At 40.1% G+C, this 20,963-nt stretch overlaps 1 protein-coding gene across 6 annotated transcripts in view; it reads right to left on the bottom strand.

Moving 5' to 3' along the window:
- LOC144683392 (AMP deaminase 2-like) overlaps positions 1–20,963 on the bottom strand; it is a 146,334-nt gene that overhangs the window by 36,403 nt on the left and 88,968 nt on the right. For 5 of the 6 annotated variants that reach the window (XM_078546354.1, XM_078546352.1, XM_078546356.1 and 2 more), the window contains 7 exons: positions 20,442–20,510; positions 18,230–18,341; positions 15,127–15,313; positions 12,699–12,840; positions 9,518–9,607; positions 8,197–8,326; positions 4,722–4,916 (listed from right to left, as the gene is read on the bottom strand). In XM_078546354.1, coding sequence (XP_078402480.1) covers positions 4,722–4,916; positions 8,197–8,326; positions 9,518–9,607; positions 12,699–12,840; positions 15,127–15,313; positions 18,230–18,341; positions 20,442–20,510 — 925 coding nt within the window. The remainder of the gene's footprint in view (positions 1–4,721; positions 4,917–8,196; positions 8,327–9,517; positions 9,608–12,698; positions 12,841–15,126; positions 15,314–18,229; positions 18,342–20,441; positions 20,511–20,963) is intronic. The other variant, XM_078546353.1, reaches the window with a different exon arrangement.

The raw sequence follows: 20,963 nt of genomic DNA, 5'->3' as shown, positions 1-20,963 counted from the left end.
GCCCCTCACCTGAGGTTAAACTCACCATCAGTCGCCTTTCTCTCTCTAATGAGAGAGCAACCTATGGTCCTCTTGGACTACGGTGACTTTCTTCTTCATTCTATTAAGTTCAGTTGGAAATATCCTTCAAGAAATGTCATATGTCTGACATATTGTATAATACATATATTTTACAGGGCTGAGCTTTTAGTACGGTAGTACCTGACATCAGTGTTCCAACAAACTGTGTCACTGAGCAAAGATTGATTTTTTTTCCTGCCCATGTGCCTCCACTTGGAGAGTCTCCAACCTCAGCTGTGTTAACAGAGACAAATGGAAACAGGGCACTGTCCCTGAAAATCCATCATTAAAAGGCCACTACTATCTCTGTGTAGCTCCTAGCAAGCTCCTGAGTGAGAGAATGTCACAAAATACTTCCAAACCACCTCAGCTGAACGATGCAACAAAACGGTAGCTCAATTTTATTTTGACTATTAGTGCATTTCTAAGGAATAAAAGAAGCACCGAAAATGTGGAATAGCTCATGCATCATGCGCTTTTGGAAATGTACATCAGTTACCCAACTTGAATAGCATCTGCACTAACATCCACTTTGTTCAATCTGAAAATATTGGAAATGGCTAAGAATGCTAGAATAATTAATGGTCAATAAAAATACTGCTCCTACAATAATTAATGAATTACAAATAAGATTTATTTCCTAATATGAAATGTGACTTTTGCAGCAGATTCAGCAAATTGCAAGTTACCTCTCCTTATCCCACAACTGCCTTTTAAGCATCACTTTAAACCTTTAATTTAAAACTCTGTAAACCAGGATCTTTGCAAAATGAGTACATGTCCTCTGCAATGTTAGACAGTCCAGGCAAACTAGAGAGCAAATCTCTTAGCCAGCTAAAGTTATCACGTGCTCAAAAGGTTTAGTCATTTTTAAGAGATTAAAATTACTGATGAGTGAATATGAACAGCCAAGGTTCATGGTAGTCAAGGTTGAAAAGGTTAAAAGACACTGTGTTTAAACAGGGTTAACTAAATAGATGATTTGAAGCCTGGTAGTAGAAGGGAGAAAAAAAACATAATTCTGAGGTTCTGGGAGGAGAGTTGGAGACAGACAGAGATGGCTCACAATTTCAAAATATTGTTAATTTGGGAAGGAAGTGGTTGAGGGATGGCATGTTTGGAGTTCATAAAATGAATTAACTTCATTGACTAGTTTATCAATATTAATACGGTCAAAGGAAAGATAGATTGCAACAGAGGCTGAAGGTTAGGTATCAAAGAAAGATTTTTTTCTTGAATCATGTCTACTGGTACAAGCGAGAACTGCCAGGACATTTGAGAACATGCTTAGATAGCCATGAACATAGCTTGATAGATCATGAGCTTTTATGAAAAAATGCACAATGCCAAACTGTACCAAAGGTTTTACAGATATCTAATGCAATGAGAAATTATTCACCAAAGAATTCAAGGGTAGAGTTCCAGAGATAAGTAAATAACCAGCAGGATTACCAGCACTGCATCCATCTTAAAATCTATACTATGGAGGAAACAACAATCCAAAGCATGCACCACGTCTCCATATTCATCTATCAACTCAAAATATTTCAGCAGGTTATTTTATGTTTCCTTTTTCTTGCTCTCCAGCTTCAGCCATTAGAGACAGCACCACAGCTGGCTTCTATTTGATACCAATTATCTTCAGCCCAAAAGAGCATGGTACACAAACATTTGATGGCACAATAGATTCAAAACTGACAAACAACAATTAACCTTCTCTTTTCTTCCATTACCTGCTACCTTTCCTTATAAACTCAATCACTGTGTGCCGTTTTTCAATTACATCATTCATTTACTCTACCTCATTAAGTACTGCATGCTTACTAACCTCCAATATCTATGAGCACATTTCCAGTGAAAGGAGGCAAACCAAAGTGAACCCCTCTCTGATACAGTATAACCTGCAGCCCTTGTCTTACATGGTTCACGCTACTTTGTGGCAAATCATAGATGCTCCAAAACCTAAACTTACTTAGCCCATGAGCCACAACTCAATCAGCAATGAAGCAGAGTGGGATGAAGAATACAGGAAAAAAATTGGACAAAGTAATAAAAAAACGTGGTCAAGGGACTGCAAATGAAATTAATTCAAAAATGATTATAGCAGTGGGATAGGAAGCAGGAGGAAAGGGAGATGTAAATAGGACAAAGCTTTTTATTCACATCCCATAGATCATATTTATGTAGAAGAGTTAAACGTATAGCAATTACTCACTCTCTGAATAACCAGAACACTCAGCTCACAGATAAAGCATGATTCATCACAGCTTAAGGTGAACATTTAAGCTACCATTTCTACAGATAGGACACTTGGTGTATCCCTGTTGAAAAAAATGTACAAAATATTTGAAAATTCCAAACTACACCTTGTTTTTAAACCAGAAGTGAGTGAATACCCAAGTTCTTATCAGGAATGTTTTACTCATTGAGGTAACTGAACAAACAGGTAATGAAAAAGAAGATAGCGGATATTGATTTATAATATCAGATCATTTCAATTAGAAAAAGATCAACATATATTTGACAGTAAAACTGGAATTTTCATCTTTAAGCTTACAGCAATGAAATTTTGAACACTAAAATTTTGAAGGAGAAGGGAAGTGTAAGAATCAATACTATGAATGTCAAGTACTTACCCTTAGATGTGACACAGGTTTTTTTTTGTGAATACTAATCCCATTAATCCATTAATATAGCTTTTCCACCAAGTCTTGCATTCATCACAAATAGAATGAATACACTAGGTTTTGTAAGCCAAAGGGATCCCATTACTAGAGGTCACTGACAAATAACCTCAGTCTGATTAGTCTTTTCTCAGATCCATCATGGATGCTCTTTATTCCCCCCCAACCTCCCACAGTTCCAGCTGGAATTTTTTCACCTTGGAGGAGTCAATCGTCAGATAAATTTAAAATAAGATGGTTAATATAAAAAAACCAGGAACACATCTAGGGATATGTACTTACTATTCAAAATACTGAGGCTCGAGTCCCTTCTTGTTTCACAAAGAATCCAAATCCTGCCAGAATTTAAAGAAAAGTATGCCATTTACAATCTACATGGGGAATTAGCTTTAAACTACTCACAAGAATTAAAGTTTATCTTAAAGGCTTAGTGGGTAAAATGGATGATATGAAGGTACAAAGGCCTGAAAGACCCAGCTTCACTCCCTGGTCTGAGAGAAGCTGGTTAATTTCAAACGAGAAATTTGTTGCACATTCATTAGTTTCATTACCCCCGAGTTATGGAAGCTAAAATAAAAGACACAACTTTCACTTTAAATGGCTAGCTAGCAAACCCCTGCCACAAAACATACAGGTGTGAATGTCACCTGCAGTTAGGATCAGGCTTAGCCGCGATGCACTCACTATTTAAGCTCATAAATCAAAGGAGACCATTTGTCATGATGTGAGTGATTGGAGAACTGTGCTCAGTTTTAGTTCCCTCAGAACGTGGCTGATGTGGTGACCTTGGAAAAGGTTAAGAGGAAAGCAACAAGATTCCCAGCTTAAAGAGCCTTAATTATTCAGACAGGCATAAAGAGCTGGGTCTATTCACTTAACAGCATCACAAACTTAAGAGATGGCCTAATAGAGGAGTACAAGATAAAAAAAGGATTGCAGTGTATGCCTATGATAAAGTTATTTCAGTTTGACAGGTTGGAAAGGACCAAGGACATGCATTTAAACGATACCAACGTAGAAGGAGGATAGATGCTGGGTTCCCATAGAGGGAGCTGTCCCAGTTTTTGCCTGAGACAGAGGTTCCATCACATAGAAGGTCCAAAGCGCTTACATGATGGCAGGAAGAAAGCTTTGCTGGGGCAGCAAGTGTCTAGTCATGATGGTCCAGGCATCATATGCGAGACAGGCTTGATGGAGCAGCTGGTCCTATCCTGTCCATTATTCACATATGTTTATGAGTCATTCCGCCACTTGGAATGGTACTGTAATGTCTTTGTGCAACCATTCACCAGCAAGTGTCAGTATCTCCAGGAAAAAACATGACAAACACTCTACAAAAACCCTTTGTTTTCAGTAAAATTATTTAATTTTGGAGCAAAATCGTAGTCTGAGAAAGGATCTCTGCCCTTTGCTTTGTGTTACTGATGGAAATTGAAAGATAAAAGAAAGAACATTAACCAAATTACTTATCTCGTGTTCAGACAAAAGAGTTACATCATGCTCCAGGAAAACGCATTTTACTTAACTGCAACACACAGGAAGCTGCTCAGCTCAACTTCAATACCCCAAGCGCTTTATCTTTAGTACAAGCTTAAGCAGGCTACAAAGAAAACAAATTACTGGCACAGCCGCAGCAATTCAACATAAAACTAATTTTTCTGTACCAGGAGAACTGCAAATACTTTGTCTGTTGCTCTTTGTTTTTCCCTCCTCCCTTTTTTTCAATCCAAGTGGGGAATCACAGGGTGAATGCAAGTTTCTATCAAGCCATGGTACATGTTGGTTTACCAATTAAAACACAAAAGAAAAAACTGACTGATCTGGACATAACTGTGAACTAAGGCAAAAGTAGGACTTAGTATTGTTTAAATCCCATTTAAATGTATTACAGAAATGTTGGGACAACTAACTAGAAGCAATGGGTTCTTTGTGACTGATGGGTTAAGGTGCGTCTTACAAAGTACATTCCATGCATACCGCGTGCACATCTAGTGTGTCCACACTGAGATCGTACGCTGTGAGGTTCATGTTCTCAAAGACATCCTTCAGGGTCTGTCCTTTTCCATTTTCCACGTGAATAATTTCATCTGGGTACTTCTTCATTGAACGCTTAATAAAACGAAGCAGGTGTTTCTGGTTCATGCAGGATGATGCATGAATGTGGGTATCAACCTGTTAGATAAGGGAACGGATTACCAACATATAAAACAACAGAAATCCTCATTATTTACAAATTATTTATCTAGCCACTCAGAGGCAGGCTTTTGAATGACAGAGTAAATGGGAGTCTAGCAAATGTTAATTTTAACTACAATAGCTGAAAGTGTTTAGTTAATAAAAGCACACTGATGTTTTTACTGGTAAGTTGAGAATATTGTGATTTTCTATTTCACTAGTTGTCTGGGAATAAGTAGATTGTATTTAAGTACTGTTACCTTCCACAATTTTCTAGAAAGATGTTCAAATTATATTAAACAGTAAATCAGATTGAATATAAAGAAATCCATGCATATATAGACAGGCTAAAGTTTGAAGAGATTTTTCCCCTCTTCCCCACAGATTTTATGGGCAGAATTTTCCGCTTGGCGGGCGGGGGTGATCGGGAATTCTACCACCGCCTGCGATTGGCACCAGACCGCGATTTCACGCTGACGGGCCAACTAAGGCCCATCCAGCATGAAACCCAAGTGGCAGCGCCCAGCGCTCCCCAGCGGTGGGGAGGGGGGGGAGGAGGGAGGGCAGTGGGGAGCAGGGCGAGCGGGCCAAGCGTGAACTTGACACATGCACGCGAGTGAGCACTTCATAATCTCCCTGAGGCACAGAGCTGCCTCATGGAGATGAAGCGATTAAAAGAAGAAAATAAAAATGTAATAAAACATGTTCCCTCATGTGGCTCTGTCACATGAGCAGGGACATGTTTTTAATTCAATTTAAAACTTTTATTTTATTTTTATTTGCTTTTGAAAACCTCATCCCGCCCGTGGATGAGGTTTCCAGAAAAATGCAGCGTCTGCTTTGGACTTTTTGCCTGCCCGCCAGCCATTAGGTTGGACGGGCAGCGGAAAATTTAGCTTAATTGATTATTTAATGGCCTTAACAGGCCTTTTAATTGTTGGCGGGTGCGCTGCTGACTCCAGCGCATGCCCACCGACCGAACTACTGTGCAACTGCGTGTTGATGTCGGCACGCTCAGCCAATGTCAACACACATCATTTCACACTCGAGCGGGTCGAGCGGCGAAAATTTCTACCCTACATTCACACATCAGGAACCATGCAAGTCGTCTCCTGAAATGAACCGGATGTACTTTGTGAGTGACGGTTGCATTGAATTACTGGATCAGGTACAAAGAAAACAGAGACATAAGGAAACTATCTTGTAATCTTACACTCAGTTTTGCAATCCATATGACTTGGCTCAGGTTTTCTTTCTTAAAAAAAAATGGCCGCGACATTATAAAATTTAGAAAGCAACTGAGTTTTCATTGCTCTGAAATTTTATGTTCTCCCTCCCCCAAGCAGTTCATTATCTTAAATTGGTGCACCACAAACATTAGGGTTTTTTTCTATAATGTAGGAACAACAATTTGATTGTTCCTTCATTTAGAACTCTGATACACCTCCCAAGACCCAGTCATCATTCAGCTGGCATTCCTTCAAGGACAGAGGCATTTTGTTGGCCAACAAAGCCAAAACTGTAAAATTAAAAAGGTCGAGAGGTGAGGAAGTAGTGGGAAGGGAAAGCAGGCAATTCAGAAAAAAAACAGCTACTTAAAAATATTTGGGTGGCACTGTGGATTAGCATAAAGTACTGTTGCCCCTGAGTTTAAAACCAGCGCACACAGTTGCAATCAAAAGTTTCTGTCAACTCACTTAGATGTTGGCGTAGTGATAATTTCAATGGACTAACAATCCAGAGGTCCAGGTTAATGTTCTGCAGATACAGGTTCAAATCCCACCATGGTAGCTGGTGGAATTTAAATTCAATTAATTAATTAATCTGGAATTGAAAGCTAGTCTCAGTGATGGTGACCATGAAACTATCATCGATTTTGTAAAAACTCATCGGTTCACCAATGCCCTTTAGGGAAGGAAATCTGCCGTCCTTACCTGCTCTGACCTACATGTGATTTCAGACCCACAGCAACTTGCCCTCTGGGCAATTACAGATGGGCAACAAATACTGGCCTTGGCAGTGATGCCCACATCCCATGAAAGAATAAAGAAAAAAAATCACTAAGCAATCTATATGAAATGAGGCAAGACAGAGCTTCAATTCCATTTTCAACGAGTGTGGGCTTACAGTACAAAATTAACTCTAATTACGCATCAGTTGGAAGTTTTCTTTAAGGAAGGAAATCTGCTGTCTTACCAGGTCTGGCCAATATGTGACTCAAGACCACAGCAATGTGGATAACTCTTAACTGCCCCCTGAAATGGCCTAGCCTGTCATTCAGTTCTATTCAAGACGTTGGGCCACCATCATCTTAAGGGCAATAAAGGTGACACCCATGTGAATGAATTATAACAAAGACCTACTTCTCTACCCTTCACCATCACCACCACCCCCAATCCTTTTAATTTTTGGTACTCAGTTTTATTCTGCCTTTTTCAGGTCACCATTTTGGGGTATGTTGGTCAACAAATGCCTCTGGCCATGGAGGAAAACACAATGTCAGCTGATTGGTGACTGAAATCTTGGTGGATGTATCCAAACTCTGAATGTAAAAGCAATAAAACTGTTTTTCCTACATTGCAGAAAAGAAAACTAATCTTTGAAAGTGTACCAATTTAAGATTATAGTTCCTGGGATAGGAGGAACATTGCAAAATTTCAGAATAATAAAACCTCAGTTGCATTTCATTTCTTTGCATCATACCTGTTTCGTGCACCCAGTGGATGCCTATAATGCAATGTGTTCCATTCCCCAAACATTCTTACGTGTGTTAAGTACAAAAGAACAGAGTGCTATATATTGACCCTATTCCCACAAAAATTCTTCAATGCTACACAAAACATGTTTTGAGATTGGATAGGACAGCTTAATGATGGTGCATTTAACTCTAGAGTATTCTTCCACATCAGTATGGAGTTCATGCTCATTAAGTAGTGCTGAGATAAATGAGTTTATTTCCGTTAAATTCAGTTATTTCTCTTAATAGTCTACTCCTGATAATTCATTCACCTTTAGCAATTAAGAAGTTACTTAAAAATTTTAATAAATTATCATATAGCAACCTGGAAATTAGCAGTAACCAAAGGGAGGGTTTTTAGTACACTGCTTACAGCAAATGGCAAGCATTGGTAGTTTATCATGACAATTAGGCTTTGCTCAAATGTCACATCCAGTTTATTCCAAAGAAATTCTTGTCGTGGTAGTAAAAGATACCAAGAGGGGAGTAGGGTATTGAGAGTGAGTGTAAAAGTTAAAAGTAAGTTCTCAGTTTCCCTACTTTGCGAATATTGTAGAAGTCTCGATGTGGTACTTTCTTCTGAGCAGCCAGCTCCTTCATTTCATTCAGTAAAACATGCATCTGGAACTTAGAACTCAGATACTGCAGCCGTCGATAGCAGAAGGATTTTCTGTTGGGGCAAAAGGAAAATAATTCTGCTAACTACTCATTCACTTCTATAATCTACAAGAATAAAATCAGTTCTGTTAAAGCAATGTATCTGAAATATTTGGTTTCCATTTTAAGTCTTTCATAAAAAATAAAATTGTAACTCGCATTGTAGGGGTAAAGTCTCTTGACTACACAGAAAAGAAAATTGCAATAACCATAATTTTGTCAGTAAAGCAACACAAAATTAATTTTATGTTCTTCATAGATTTTACATTTTTTAAATAATTTATTGGGTTTTTTGAAAAAAAGCTATGAGCAAAGAATAGGGAAGTGGGAATAACTGGATAACTCTACCACAGAGCCGGTATGGGGACGATGGGTCAAATGGCCTCCTTCTATACCGTATCATTCTTTGACTATCTATACCCAAGTAAATTGCAGAGATCAATTTAGTATTTGGTTCTTTCTTCATTGCGCAACATACAAATTTGGTATCTGTGAAAACAGAGTCTGTGCTGCCAGGAAAGAGAAACAACCTGTGTTTATATCACACCCTTAATGTAGTTATAATGTCCCAATGCACTTCACAGCAGCTTTATCGAACAAAATTTGATACTCATTCACATAAGGAGACTGGGAGAAGACGACAGATTTTAAGGAGCAACTTAAAGGTGGAAAGAGGTTATTCCAGAGATTAGGGCTGCAGCAGCCGAAGGCAGAGAAAAATTAAAAGCAGGGAAGCAGAAATGGCCACAGCCATGGGATGAGCAGCAAATGAGCTGATGCACGGGTACAGTTGGGCAATGTTACAGAGATGGAGATTGGGGGCCTTAGTGATGGCACAGATGTGTGGTCAGAAGCTCATCAAGGTCAAACAGAACAGCATGGTTGCAACAGTCTGGTTCAGACAATTGCCAAGGAGAGGAATGCAGCAATGGTTAGCAAAAAAAGTTTGTCGCGGAAGTCCAAAGACAATGGCTTCAGTCTTCCCAATAATTAACTGAAGGATATTTCTGTTCATCCATCACTGAATACTGGAGAAGCAGCTTGACAATTTATAGATAGTCACGGGGCTGGGTCGACAGAGACAGTGAGGTACAGATGGGTGAAAGTGAGGGGGGCGGTCAACAGGGGCAGTGGTGAGGTAGAATGGGTGTTGTCAGAGTACAGATCAATGAATACCAAAGCATTAAAATTCATTTGCACTTACACTGGTCCATTAATTATTAAGGCCATTAAAACATTCATATCCGCAGTGAACTCCTGGAGATCTGGGCAAGGCAGGTCCAGTTCTGTCGACCTAAATAAACCAGATTTAAGATCACACTCCAGGCTTTTTCATTTACAAATAATTTTTTCATATGCATTTTTAAAAGTTAGGACACTATTATGCAATTCCAAGCAGCTGGTTTAAGAGGAATGCTAGTAGATGCCTGTATTACAAACTTTAGCCCTCTTAACCATTGTGGTTTAGTAATCTCAAGAGATGGGGGCGGGATGCCGGGACTCAAGGCCCACAAACTTCCCACCAACATGACCAACAAAGATAAAGTTTGTCCCTTGGCGCTTAGATTTGTATTTCTCCAATCACTATTCCACCATAACTGAGAGGACAGAGCTAAAGGCTGCTATTGATGCGATTCTACTATCAACCGATAGGGGGAGTAATTTCATGATGTTACATAGGACCCCTGTGAATAATCTGCTCTTCCTTGGGATGAAATAAATGACCAGCTTTGTGTAAATGAAGGGAGGAGGAAATCTGCCCCATCAGGGAATCAACTGAAAGGGATCATACTTGGAACCATCTTAGGCATCTCCAAAATGAGAAGGTTGTATACTATGGCTAGATCGCAAATTACCCTCCAGTCCACAAGCATATTCATACTTTCACTGAAACTGGCTAATATCGATATAGCTGTACCTGCACATGGAATGATAAAATGTAAGATACGGATTTTATGCCAATCATTTTCCAAGTGTTTGGTTACCAATTTCAGCTAAAGCACAGGTCTACAGGTGGTGAGAGAAAGGCCTCTTTTAATCCATTTCTTACAGCTTGGTTACAAAGCAGTAGATAGGAAAGCAGACTGCTAGAATACCAAATCAGTCATGGAAATATGCTGTTTCGGGATGATATGATGCATCACTTAATTCCAATTCTTGATGCCTTATTAATGAGGGATGTTGAGAAACTTAAAAGCCAGCAATTATTCCAAACATCTCATGTGCTGCACACCTGTTTATTGCCCTTTATTAGGCCTGCAGTCCAAATAAGTAATGGAGCTTTCACACTTTGTAAGGCTTAGCGATAACACACCCTCCACTTAACAGCTATCAGAAGATAACAACACATTCATCTTCACTTTGTCTCTCCCACCAAGCAAACAGCACTTCATTTCTATTTGATGGAGGACTGAAGCACAAGGACAGCTCGCCGATTTTTAAAATTCATTCCAGGAATGTGGGTGTCGCTGGCAAGGCCAGCATTTGTTGCCCATCCATGTTAGCCCTTGAGAAGGGAGCTGTAATCCTCCTACTTGAACCAATGTAATGTAACAGTTTGATGCAACTGAGAGGCTTGTTACAGCACTTCAGGGCAAAAGAATCATCCAATAGCAAAACACTATCATACTGGAAATCTGAAATAAAAACAGAAAATGTTGGAAATACTCAGCAGGTCGGGCAGCATCTGTGGAGACAGAAACAGGGATAACTACAGATCGATAACCTTTCACCATGAAAGTTTCTGATGGAATGTTAGGAACCTGAAATATTAATTGTTTTTCACTTAAGAGGTGCTGCCTGGCCTGCTGAATATTTCTAGCATTTTCCGTATTTATCAAGAGAGGAACTGGGGTCACATATAGGGCAGGTTAAGTAAGGATAGCGGATTTAATGAACCTATTGGGTTTTTCCACAATCAGACTGTTTCAGTCTAGCAATATTACCATGACACTGCCATACCCTACCATCATGAAGGGATGCAAACTCCAAATTAAAAACTTGAAAGTGTCACAATCCAAGGAAACATGAAAAAAAGCACTCTAAAAGCATCCCACCATCTTGAAGCTATTTTAAATACAATGTTCCTGTTTCTGGTTATGGATCTGAAATATAGGCACTGAAATTTCTGATCGTGGTGATGGTGTGTTACAGTTCACTTGGACTCAGAGTTGCTAGACAACATGTGCTTTTACATGCATGTTGTATTCTGGAGCTATGGACAGTGATGGTAGAGGTGTCAACATTCTTTCAATCACATGGCTGACCAGGAATCTCACCTGCTCTTACTGCCTGCCATTGGTGTTGGAAGGGCTTGTAGCTTGATACTCAACCTGTTTGGCTGCATTATGAATGCACCTTCCTTAGTCATCAAGCCCTGGGTTGGGACTTGAACCCGGAGCTTTTAGTTTAGTGGCACAAGGCCTCCCTGGATGTCAGTAAGGGCACATTAATACTTGGAATTGACCAAACAGCTGAAAATTATCCCAGCCATTCAGTATTTACAAGGATTGAAATAACAACAATAGTGCCCTTAATGTAATGAGAAGTCCCCAGGTGCTTTCACAGAAGCATCTTAGAACAAAGTATGACATTGAACCACATAAGTCAGATGACCAAAAGCTTGGGGCTTAGGCAACTGAAGGCACGGCCGCCAGTGGTGCAGCAATTAAAACCTAGGAATTCACACGAGGCCAGAACTAGAGGAGCACAGGTATCTTGGAAGGTTGTGCGGCTGGAGGAGATTACAGAGGCAGGGAGGGGCAGAGTTGAAAACAAGGGTGGGAATTTTTAAATCAAGATGTTGCTTGACCAGGAGCCAATGCAGGTCAGTGAGTAAAGAGGTGAATGGGGAATGGGACTTGCTGCGAGTTAAGAAAAAGGCAGCCGAGTTTTGGATTACCTCAAGTCTACAGAGGGTAGAAAGTGGGAGACCAGCCAGGAGTGCATTGGAATAATAGGGTATAGAGGTAATGAAAGCATGAATGAGGGGTTCAGTCGCAGATGAGCTGAGAAAGGGGTGAATTTGGGTGATATTACATAGGTGGAAATAGGCAGCATTAGAGGTGGCACAAATAGGAAATCAGAAGCTCATCTCAGGATCAAGTGTGACACCAAGGGTTGTGAACAGACTGGCTTAATCTCAGACAGTTGTCCATGAGAGGGATGGAGTTGGTAACTAGGGAACAGAACTTGGAGCGGAAACTGAAAACAATGGTTTCAGCATTCCCAACATTTAACTGGTGGAAATTTCTACTCATTCAGTACTAGATATCGATAACCAGTCTGATAATTTATACCAGGAACTGATCTATACATATATACAGTTTTTTAAAGGTTGTACGAGATTTGCACGCTTTTTAAAAGATTTTAAGAGTTTTAATTACTTGTCCATAATATTTGATTTAGAGTACACATGGGTGACTCCATCAATCATTTTGCAGCCAAACCCAGTATCCTCAGGCATTATATCTGGGTCACAGTTTTTGTATGGATGCTCCTCAGCAAATGGTGAATGGGTAGATGCATCTGTAAAATAAATCAATAAATAGTAAAAGTCTCAAAATAATTTCTAACTGGCATGTTATACAATACATCACTCAGGGTAATATCTGAACACCCTGAGCACATAAGTGTTGTGCACATGCAGTACAGCAACATAAACACTGATGAGGGGGAGATTTTGTCGGTATGCAAATTTAGCAACTATAATTGTGGTTACGAAGAAAGGATTTATAAGGAAGGGATCGAAAATGGGTTAAAAAGAGGGGGATAAAAAAGGAGGATAAAACAATGAAAAAAACGAATGAAAATAAAATTAAGTGGATAAAATATAAAAATGAAGTTTGAAAAAAGGGATGTAGATAGAGGAGAGAGTTCATGGTCTGAAGTTGTTGAACTCAATGTTAAGTCCGGAAGGCTGTGAAGTGCCTAATCAGAAGATATGGTGCTGTTCCTCCACTTTGCGTTAGGCTTCACTGGAACATTGCTGAGGGCCAAGGATAGACATGTTGGCATGAGAGCAGGATGGTGTGTTGAAATGGCAAGCAACAGGAAGGTCTGGGTCATGTTTGCGGACAGACATTTCCAGCATCTGCAGTATTCTGCTTTTATAATTTCAATACAATTTACAGAATGAGTTTTCCACTATCCACAGTGAACAGTAAAATCAAAAAGCGAAACAACCAACATATTAAGGGAATCTCCATTTATCAACACCTCTCCTAATCGTTAGCAGTTGCATCTAGAATCCCGTCACTGAGATAATTGTACTTTAATGAGGTGTCATTAGGAGGAGCTGTTTGTGATAAACACAAAATGGTACAAGTGGTGGGGCTGTATAGAAAACCCTTGTGTTTAATCCCTGATAAACAAAAAGGTTCCTTCTTCATAAACATAATCCAATCTTCAGTAAATCTCACAACAGTGATATCCCAGGCTGAATTTAATGCCCCTCCCCCCACCCCAAGTCCAGTTCTAAGGGGATGGGGGTGGGGACGGAGGTGTTTGATTGGGCGGAGGGGTGTGGGGTGGGCAAACTACAGCTTCCCCCTGATTAAAGTCCAGGGTGGGAAGGTTCGGGAACTGCCTTCCTGCTTGGATGACAATTGAGGCCCGTAAGTGGATATTAATACCTATTTGAAGGGCCTATCCAGCTCCTGCACATATTCAACCTTTGGCAGGCAAGGGGCTTCCACAAAGGGAAATCCACAACTAAAGCCTCATGGGCTTGATTGCAGCCTACAGAAGGAGGGAAGGGGTCCCTCATTCAAAGGCACACTGCCTGATAGAGGGACCCAGCAGTGGGGAGGGGGGTGCCCACTGAGAGCCATCCCCACCCTTTCCTCCAAATTCCCACACGCACTTCTTGCTGGTCAGCCTTCTCCATAACCCTCATCCCTCCCTCACTTACCTTTCCCCAGAGTTCCCACGATAAATCCTGGTGAAGACCCAAGTGTATTACTGGCAGAAGCTCTACTGGGGGAAGTGTAAATATCCGCCATAGAACCGGTAGGTCCTGGCAGCAAGGCTCATGCTGCCAATTAGGGACTTAATTTATTCAGGGCTCCCTGAAATCGGGTCAGCAAAGGTACCTCCAGCTTTGGTGACAGACATCAGGGCCCCCGCCATCCTCATTAAATGCAAAGAAACTATGGGTGGAATTTAATCAGCAATAGCAAGCAATGTGGCATAAATGTTATAGAATAAAGAATGTTACTTGTATGTGGATTATAATTGGTTTGAAACTTATGTTGTTACATTAATTTGTTGAATCTAGAGGAACATTCTGCATATTAACTGAAATTTGGAGAAGTCCCCTTTACAAGTTTTCTCTACCTACTGCAGAGATTAAAGGGGTGAAATTGATATACAGGAGCAGTGCAAAACAGGTTCGTAGTGAATCAGCAGCCGATATTTCACCATGCCCGATCTTTATTTCATTCATGTTCACAGAACAATAGTTCAAATTTTCTAAGTTAATGGAAAATGAAAACTGGCATGGTGAAAAATTGACAGTCGGTTTGCTAAAAAAAAACCCATTTCGTGGAGCTGGCATAGACAATTTTCACCCCTAAAACTTGTCCTTTCACAGCCTGTCAAGTAATATCACAACTTATGATTCAATGGGTAACATTCACAAAAAGATACCCAGCTTGAACCAACAGCATATGCTGTTTCCCTTCATATTTTCAAAAAGAAGTTCCTGTCTGTTAATCAGACTATTTTTATTTGAAAGCCAACAAAAATTGCCATCTGCCACCTAAAGTTTCCAATATAACTGCCTGCTGCTAACAATGTTATGTCTGGTCTCACCGGGTGAAATGGGGGCTTCCAGCATTTCATCATGCAAGTTTCCTTGACACTGCCTGTCTCCCAGCTGCTCCAGAAATCTCTTAGTTGTCTTACAGAAGCTCTGCAAGGACAGAGCCATGTACTTCTCGCGAACAAACAGGCTTTTGACGACACACTTAGCAGCATCCAGAAGGTCGGTGAAAGGGACCTACAATGAATAACAACGTATTTAGAAACCATAGAATGATTTACTTGTGGGTGATGTTCCCATTAGAAATTAATAATGGCTTAGACTCTAGTAAGAAGAAACTTAAGTAGTACTTAAAAATTAGTGAATCATCAGAGCTTCTTTGACTTCTCAAATTCATATTCCTAAAAGGTTAGAGGGATATCTTAACACAATGCAGAATCTCATTATTTTGCTTATCTTGCTTAAATGATTAACAGTACTGATGATCAGGGGAATATATTTATTATATCTGATATGCTTCAAGTATTTTCTCTATTTTACCTTTCCTTCTCTCACTCTGTACCAGTTATAATCTCCTGAAGAAAACAGGAAGAAACCCTGCTCCTACTTTCCAGCAATCTCACCATGACATTGAAACCTGCCTCCATGAGCCATAGGCACACCACAATTCTTTCTAATATTCTATCTCCTCGTGAGAGAACTGCTCCATGGTGAAATACTATTATCTAGGGTAGAATGTTGGTGCTCCAATGTGCAAGTTCTAGTAGCTTGTTAAGTATAAGATAGGATGTATTTATAATTCATCATACTAATGAATTTACTCTTTCCACTTCATTAAGGGCAGGCCCAGGAGCGGCTGCACAAAGGACCACCACCCACGATCGGAACCCGACCACAATTTCACGCTGGTTGGCTGTTACATGAGATGTGCGCTGATAACCTCAGCGCTGTCAGGGTGTGGGGCAGGAGGGTGAGTACAGAAGTCAGCGCATGCGCACGGGTGCGCTCAGTGAAAGCTCCCTGAAGGCACAGCGCTGCCTCAGGGAGCTGAAGATTTTTCACATTAAAAGTAAAGTTTTCAAAACAAAAGGAAAACATGTACCCTCATGTGACTCTGACACATGAGCAGGGACATGTTGAAAATGAATTCTAAAAATTTTTATTTTATTTTTAATTAACATCGGAAACCTCATCCCACCTGTGGAATGACCTCATAATGAAGGCGCCCCTAGGTAGCAGCAACCATAATATGATTGAATTATACATTCAGTTTGAGGGAGAGAGGAGTGGGTCCAAGGCTATGGGCAGAATTTTCTGCCTGTCGGGCGGGCCCGACCCAATCTCCAGCGGGGTGGGGAGCTGATCCCCGCCGGAGAAGCGGGCCCCGCCACCATTTTACGTGGACGGGCCAATTAAGGCCCACCCAGGGTGACGTCCGGCAGGAAGCGCTATGTGCTCCCTCTGTGGGCGAGGGGATTCCCCAAAAGCGAGATTGCGCTCTTTCGCACATGCGCACAGAAGAGCACACATCTCTGAGGCCAAGTGCTGCCTCAGGGGGGTCGCTTCCACGTTGAAAAATATTAAAAGTAGAAAAAAAAATTCCCTAACATGTCCCCCTCATGTGACAATGTCACATGGGTTGGGACATATTCATAATTTACATAATAACTTTCTAAAAATTTTTGAAACCTTGCATTAAACCTCATCGCACCGCTGGATGAGGTTTCATGTTTTCTCTAGTTGCCGCCGGGGCTCCTGGCCGACTCACCAACCTTAAGGTTGGACATGCAGGTCCTTTAATTGTTTAAATGATCATGTCAATGGCCTGGGGGGGTTCCGCCCAACATCATCCCGCGTCATTTTACGCATCGGTGAGCGGGCCACGCCCCCTGCTCGCCGACGGCAAAATTCTGCCCTATGTTTTTCAAATTAAATAAGAGCAATTATGAGAAATGTAGAGGCAAAGATTTAAGGGGATATTTCAGAATACACAGAATCCACATCTCCAGCATCAATGCTCAAGTTACCATGTACATTTCAGATAGGCTGTACCCTTTCCTTAGTTACCTCCTGCTCTTGTGTACTGATAAAAGATCTTTGGATTTTCTTTGATTTTATTTGTCAATATTTTTTTCATATCGTCTCTTTGATCGGCGCAGGCTTGGAGGGCCGAAGGGCCTGTTCCTGTGCTGTACTTTTCTTTGTTCTTTGCTTTCCTAATTTCCTTTTTTACTTCACCCCTATACTTTCTATACTCCTCTAGGCTTTCTACAGCATTAAGCTTTTTGTGACTGTTATAAGCTTTCTTTTTCTGCTTTATTTTACCCTGTATGCTTCTGGATATCCAGGGGGCTCCAGATTTGGCAGTACCACCTTTTTTCTTGTGGGGACATGCCTACACTGCACCCGTAGAATTTTGCTTTTGAATGCATTCCACTGGTTTGACATGGTTTTCCCGTCTAGTAGCTGTATCCAGTCCACTTGCACCAGTTCACCTCTTAGCTTTGTAAAATTTGTCTTTCCCCAATTTAGAGCTTTTACTCTTGTTCTATCTTTGTTCTTTCCATAATGATGCTAAATCTAGCTGCATTATGTTCCCCCCACTGCTACATCATCCACTTGTCCAGCTTCATTTCCTGAGACTAAATCTAGAATTGTGATCCCTCTCGATGGGCCTGTTACGTGCTGGCTGAAAAAATTCTCTTAAATACAGTTCAAGAATTTTGTGCCCTCTGTGCCCTTCACACTGTTGATATCCCAATTGATAATAGGGTTGTTGAAGTCTCCAACTATTATTGCCCTATTGTTTTTGCACTGAGAAATTTGCCTACATATTTGCTCTTCTAACTCCTTTCCACTATTTGGAGGGTGACAACCCACCCTGTCCTCTGCAGATAATGTATGGCGACGGGAGTGCATTAGGCAACAAGGGAAAAACACCTCAATTATAACAAAGGTGTTGAAATTTTAAAAACTCTTCTTCACTGGCTTGTGACTAATCAAAAAAAAACCATCATGTAGCATGTGACAAATACTTTTCACAATAAACATTTCAACATGCTGGATGGACAATCAAGTGTATCTATTCCAGAAGCTATGCTCATCCATCCATCTCCCAACTACTATATATCAGACTTTAAAGTTCTGCCATACCCCACATTTCTCTTCTCCAGATATGCGAACTCGCTGGAATTCCTGAACAAGCTCATTCTCCTGCTCTTCAGGATACTTCTCTGTTGTGGCATCAATTTGGTCCTTGTAGTATCTAAGGAAAATGTCCAAAAGGCAGGTCATGAAACATTGCAAATATATTGAGTGTCTGACTGGAACACTTGAGTTCACTGCAAAGTTACACCTTGAAGTATTTGCATTTGTTAGCAAAGATTCTTTGCAAGAAGTCATCAAACTAATGCAAATTAGGGGACAACATTATGCAAGAGCTAGGAATTCACAATCTCTGGAATTTGAAGTGTGAAAGTAAGTACAATACCATGCTAAAAATGTATCAATACCTATACAAATTCCAATCTGAATACCAGCTTAGTAAAAGCTTATAATGGGCTCAATGCAACATGTTTTTGCTTGCAAAGAGCTGCTAATTGCTTGTGCAGTTTTAAATTGCAGTGTTAAAAGTTAACTTACAGAATTTCACAATAAATATTTCATCAATTTCATATTCCCAAGGACTTTATGTAAAAAAAACTTTCAAACTACCACTTCAGATTGTGTGAATATTGGTTTGCCTGGCTGAAATATCTTCACATCAGGAATCAACTGCTGTGTGGTTTCCCAAATGGCAAGTGGTGCACAGAATTACTACAGCTCATATTTACTAAACCCAAATGGTCTATATCGGTGATTATATTCCATAAGTTTCTTCCCACGATAATTACCTCTTCCTGCCCTGTCCCATATGCCTCTTATTCCCTCTGCTCTCACGCATGCATCAAGCCAGCCCCTAAAATCAATGCTATCTGCCTCAACCATTCCACATGACAGTGAGTTCCATGTTCTTACTACTCTCTACATAAAGGAATTCCTTCTAAGTTCTTTGTTTTATAGTATCAATTAGTGACTATCTTATACTCATGCTCCCTTATTATGGACTGTACCACAAATGGAAACAGTTTCTCCAAGGCTACCGTTTCAAACTCCTTCATAATTTTAAAGACCTCTATAAAAAACTTATCCTCTTAGTATTTCAGAAAAGAGCGGCAGCCTGCTCAATCTTTCCCAAGCTTCACTGTGTTTATTTTTACTGATTAAAGTTTCACTTTTTCATTCAGCCAGGATCTAATTAGGAGGCAGGATGGACTAGAGGGGCTCAGTGTCCAACTCCTTTCCTATTCTAAACAAGCTTCACAGAATGGGTAGACCTCCCAGTTATGAACTACTCATTAATCAGTACCTCCGAAAAACCAGCACAGCTGTTCAGATCTGATAAAAGCAAAAAACTGCGGATGCTGGAAATCCGAAACAAAAACAAAAATACCAAGAAAAACTCAGCAGGTCTGACAGCATCTGCGGAGAGAAATACAGTTAACGTTTTGAGTCCGTATGACTCTTCACCAGACTCTTTTGGTGAAGAGTCATACGTACTCGAAACATTAATTGTATTCCTCTCCGCAGATGCTGTCAGACCTGCTGAGTTTTTCCAGGTATTTTTGTTTTTGTTTAGATCTGATTGCAGCACAGATCTGTGGCTAGCTGCTACCTGAGCTCATCTTCAAGTCTAAAAAATTTCTTTACATTGACAGCCTAGAAGAATGCAATGCTACCCATCAGTTCCCAATCTGCTTTCAGTCTCACCCTTTCTTATACAATAACTAGTTTTGTCTCTTGTGGACCATTACTGTTACAATGCAGAACTGAACAAAATTTTGACTAAACTCCCAGTTGACATAATACTTCAATCATAGGCCACAGACAAATATTTGCTATAATTGGTTCCATAAGTCATAGTAAAACTGAAGGCCACGTCAAGATTCAAAACATAGTATTCAAAAATACTTTGAAATTCAGAAGAAAATTGAGCAAAGCAAAAAAAAAAATCCAAGACAGGATCTCAATGTTATTAATAACACAATCATTTGAAAGAAATGTTTTAGTTGTATCTGGGTTCTGCAATCTGTCACTGAAGACCTTTGTTAAATGAGAAACAGATCCTGTATTGGGTCAGTGCTATAAAGACAGTGTTCAATGATGGGTCTGGTTGTTCACATTAGTGCATAAATAATTCACTTATTGAAACCTGTGAAAGGGCAAAAAAGAAACAGAAAGCAGAGTTCATCCATGACAGTTCTGTAGATACACGACTGGTACCATGTGGAAGAAGCACTCCTTCAGGGAGTGCGGGAAGACTCACTGTAGATCTGTAGCGCTGTCAATTTTCATGAAGTCCTGTTTGGCTCTGAGTAAAATTTCTGGTTCTAGTCTGAGGACGGCAGGCAGAAGCAAGGCAAAGATACAAGGAAAGAAAGGGGAAATGGAGAAGAGAGAAAACAAGCCAGTTAATCCAGATATTAGCAAACATATTTTCTAACTGCAGTTCATAAACTGTGCCGAATTACAAAGTATTTTAATAATTTAAAGTAGTTTTCGACTCAGCCCCTGCCCCCCACAAACTTTTTAAAGTTTGCACACTGAATATTCTTGAGTATTTGCACAACTGTTCTAATCATTTTAGTTGTTTGTGCAGACCGCAATACAGATTAAAATGGTCGATGATACATGGGGAAGCTTTTTAATCAAAGACAAAAAAAAGATTTTTCTTCAGATTATCAATTCTTAAACAGTTTGATCAAGTCTTAAACTCTGGCAGCCATACAAACAAACAAGTGATGAAAATACGATTTTAAACAAGTGGGTTTTTCAATTCCATATCATT

This window comes from Cetorhinus maximus, chromosome 8 (assembly GCF_964194155.1).
Source record: "Cetorhinus maximus chromosome 8, sCetMax3.hap1.1, whole genome shotgun sequence".
NCBI lineage: Eukaryota > Metazoa > Chordata > Chondrichthyes > Lamniformes > Cetorhinidae > Cetorhinus > Cetorhinus maximus.
Note: the sequence above shows the minus strand (reverse complement) of the source record. Positions and strands in the feature narration are given on the sequence as shown.